Source organism: Atta colombica, unplaced genomic scaffold (assembly GCF_001594045.1).
Source record: "Atta colombica isolate Treedump-2 unplaced genomic scaffold, Acol1.0 scaffold105, whole genome shotgun sequence".
NCBI lineage: Eukaryota > Metazoa > Arthropoda > Insecta > Hymenoptera > Formicidae > Atta > Atta colombica.
Window position 1 is genome coordinate 3276823 of NW_017259190.1, and position 4095 is coordinate 3280917.

Sequence of the window (4095 nt, forward strand, 5' to 3'; positions counted from 1 at the left end):
ACGATTTAGAATGACGACGCGTACGAACGTCGCGTAAGCGATCCGGCGTGATCCGGTCACGATCGGCGACCGTCGGCGATATCACCGTTGTTCTTTTTTCGCTGTCATTCTTCCGAGCAAAAAACAACAGAACGGTTGATAAAAATGTGCGCGCATTAATCGACAATGACGCCGCGAGCGGCGATGTTTGGAAAGCGCGCGGTCGACGCGCGAAATTCAAATAATCTTTTTTTGTAAAAAGTGTAGAACAGCAATCGAGTTAACCTCGGTATACGCGTGCGCGAATAAATAAAAGAGGTGGAATAGGAATTCGTCTTTCAGTAATCTTTCCTTTGAGCTTTGATGAGCTCACCACGCGTGTAGAGATAGGAGATATAATTAGAATAATTATTAATAGGATTGGTAAGACCTTTCTATTGTATTATTGTTTAAGTTTATTATTACAAAACTTGATCTAAAAAATCAGATCTAAAAACTAATATTGTTCCTTGTCGTGTCTCGGAGTTTGCTATGTCTATTATTCATTCTAGAGTTCATTGATTGTTCAATTAAACATTATATTTTATCACATTAGTAGAATTTATATTTGACAATTTCTTTTATTTTGAATATAAAACTTCGATGTTAATTCATTTAAAATGTGGATTAGGTTGTTGCAAATATTTAACAAAAAACAAAAGAATTAAAATGTGTCATTTTTATTAATTATTTGCAAGCGTATGTTAGCTATTTAAATGATCGTTTTTATTTATCTTAATTTCTCATATTTTGTTTACGATGTGTTTGGGAAGCACAGTGCCAATGCTGTTGTCATTCTAACTTAATTCATTAGATGTAAAACAAGATGACATTATTTTAATATTATTAGCTTTTTGTTCAGTTGTTTTACGTATATAATAAATCATAAAAATAGAATGATGTAATAGTTTTGGCGGTATGCTTTCTAAACAAAATAACAAATAATAAATTTGTTTTCTATAATTGAACTAGTATACTTTTGAAACACACTTTTTGAAACATTTTTTAAAACATTTAAAAAATAAAATAAATATGTATTTAATATCTGACGAAAATAAGAAACAGAGTTTTAGTGCAGTCTAGTGCAGAAATAAAAAATAAAAACTTAAGCAAATATTTATAGTCCCTTATCTTATTTCAAGACCGTCTTAAGTAATGTCCTATTCGTGATTGGCTTATAAAATTTTAAGACTGAATTTAAAACGATCTTAAATACAAAAATTATGAATTGACTATTCCTTAATAGTGTCAACTTGTTTTCTGGGGGAAATTATAGAATGAGACTCGATCGATAGCACTCTTCCCCAATTTAACTCTTAAATATATTTATCGAATTCTATTGTCATGTCGGACATTTGGAGCACTTTGGCATTCTTTGTCGCTTCATCTCGGTCTTCGAGTGTTTTTTCAAACCTGGAAAAAAGTAACACAATGAATAATTTATCCTTACTTTGTGCTTATCAAACTACATCTATTTTGCCAGGTCGATGCGGCGTTACAGATTCGAGATTTCTACTCACTTATCATCGCCGAACCGATGTTGATCGGCTCGAGCTTCAAACTTTGCATTTCACGCAAGACCATTGTATGAAAGGAGAGCGCAGCGACTCGTGTAAACAATTCGAACACCCCGTTACCCGTTCTCGACGAGACCGCCCAATATTCCGCTCGCATTCTCTTCGCTGCTTCAATCGCCCGTTTTTCGATTATTTCGTATACTGGATGAGTCTACCGTTTCCCAAAAGAAAAAGCGATTAATAAAAAGACAATATATTCATAGTCAATTTTTACATTTAGATTTTTTTAAACTGTCATAAAATTACAACAACAATTTTTATGGGCTTTCTACTATAAGCTATTAGTCATAAATTAGAAAGTTAGAAACTAAAAATTGACCAATCACAGTCAATTTTTAATTTCTGACTTCTAGGAAGACTTATAAGACCAAATTATTCTCTGACTTAAGTTATAATCTTAAAAATCAATTTATATTAATCAATCACAATATAAACAACTTAAGACATTACTTAAGACAGTGTTAAATGTATAAGAATATCAGCCTACAATATTATCAATACTTACTAATAGATCTTTTTTAGTGCCGACTAGAAAAATATGATAAGGACCAATGTTGCTGCGACTTGCCTCATTCAACCATTGCTGGCAATGCATTAACGACATCAAGTTTCCCAAATCGAAAACGATCATGATTACTAAAATGAAATAACACGTAAAAATTGTAAGCTAATTGAGCTGGAATTGTGCACAGAAAGAGGAATTTTTTACCATTAGCACCGCGATAATAAGACGCCGCTATGCACTTGAACCTTTCCTGACCCGCAGTATCCCATCTGCAAATGACATTCTCAAATTACTATATTACATACTATTCACGCTTGCACGAAAAGAATAATTTTGCTTAAATATCTTAAAATTTAGCTAAAAATCGATATCTAAAAATTTATTTAGGTGCTAATATGAAAGTTTATTAAATTATCAAAATAATTGCATAGGATGCTCAAGCTGATTGCTAGAATGTCAAAATTTTTTGCAGCCTTATATGAGCCTTATTTTCTACTTATAATTATTTTGATGGTCCGATAAAATTATTTTTAGATCTGTATCTAGATAATTTTTTAAAATTTCATAAAAATCATTCTGTCAGTGCTTAAATTTATTACATTTGCAAATGGAAAGGTACGCCAAGGATGTCGAATCTCTCCACCTCGAAATCCACGCCGATAGTGGCCTTGTAATTGTTGTCGAAGAGTCTGTGGCAGAAGCTGCGCAAAGTGATCATTCGTCTTATTGTTCAAATTTTCAGGCAAAAGAAAAACCATCAAATTGACTCCGTAAGGAATAATCAATTTTTCCAAAGTTATACTAAACGATAGAGATCGAGTTTGTCGATCAATTATTACCGGTTCACCAACGATGTCTTGCCGACGGCGACATCGCCTATGACGATCACCTTAGAAATTCGGAGAGTCAAGCTCTTGTTCTCGCAAGTCCGTCTAATCAAAGTGCCGAAATCATTCTCGTTATATGGTGTGGTCTCAGATGAAAATGGTGGTGGCCAATCGGTTATCTGTCAGTGAAGATCACAGTCTATTTTTATTTATAAAAACTTGACTTTAATTTTGATTTGATTTAATTTTTATTTTCTTCTAAGGATTAAAAAAAAGTAAATTAAATCAAGATTAAAAAATTAATCTACATTATGTTTATTTTTACTCACTAAATTTTTTAAAGAATCTCACTCTAGTAGTAAGTAAAAATCGAATCAATCTTGAAAAAGAGTGACTCAATTTTCAATCTTTAAAAATAAGATTTCATTCTTCGGAGTAATAAGATTTACTCTAAAAATTGTAGAAAGTACCAATATAAATAAACTTCAATCTCAATTTAATTTATTTTTCAGTCCTTTCTAATTCTTAGAGATAGAAAAAAGTTAACCAAGATTAAAGTTAATATAGAAAAAGGCAATAGATTACTACAATGTAGATTAACTTCAACCTTGGTTTAACTTACTTTTTATCTTCTTCTAGTTATACGTATAATATTAGAAAAAGATAAAGTGTAAAAGTCGCGAGATTGAATTTAATTACATTAATATGGGCATAAAAATGGGCCAGAGAAAGATTACATTAAATCGTTTGATCATCATCGACAGTATCAAAAATAATTCCTACCTGCCTCTCATCATTGGCTTCTTCTTTCATCATTTTGTAAGTCGCGGAGCGTGTTTCCAACATCATTCTCTTCGAATCGGAACGCTTGATGAAATAATAAGAATGCGCTCTCTTTTTCCACACATGTGTCACTGTAATTTTTGCAATTGCATATTGTTGATTGCGTTTTGTTTGCACACTATTGTTTGAGACTGACTATGAACAAGAATTTACTGTTCAACATTCACTGGTTTGGAACAACGCAATTGATTTCGCATGACTAAACGGGAAACATTGGTTGCTGTGGCAGGTGTTTCATTGTGACATATGGGGGAGGCTCATACGGGCATAATTGTGAAAACTAATGTGTCTGGAATAAATTATGTAAAATATATATATATATATA

The 4095-nt window shown here is 32.1% G+C and overlaps 1 protein-coding gene across 1 annotated transcript; it reads right to left on the bottom strand.

Annotated features, from left to right (window-relative positions):
* Positions 1-1360: 1360 nt before the first annotated feature.
* LOC108690113 (ras-related protein Rab-34) lies at positions 1361-3820 on the bottom strand. The gene is made up of 7 exons (XM_018197241.1): positions 3711-3820; positions 2940-3106; positions 2700-2801; positions 2305-2369; positions 2101-2231; positions 1539-1746; positions 1361-1431 (listed from the first exon to the last, which is right to left on the bottom strand). Exons 1-7 carry the CDS (start codon positions 3774-3776, stop codon positions 1361-1363), a joined length of 810 nt encoding a protein of 269 aa, XP_018052730.1. The 5' UTR covers positions 3777-3820.
* Between the last annotated feature and the right edge of the window lie 275 nt (positions 3821-4095).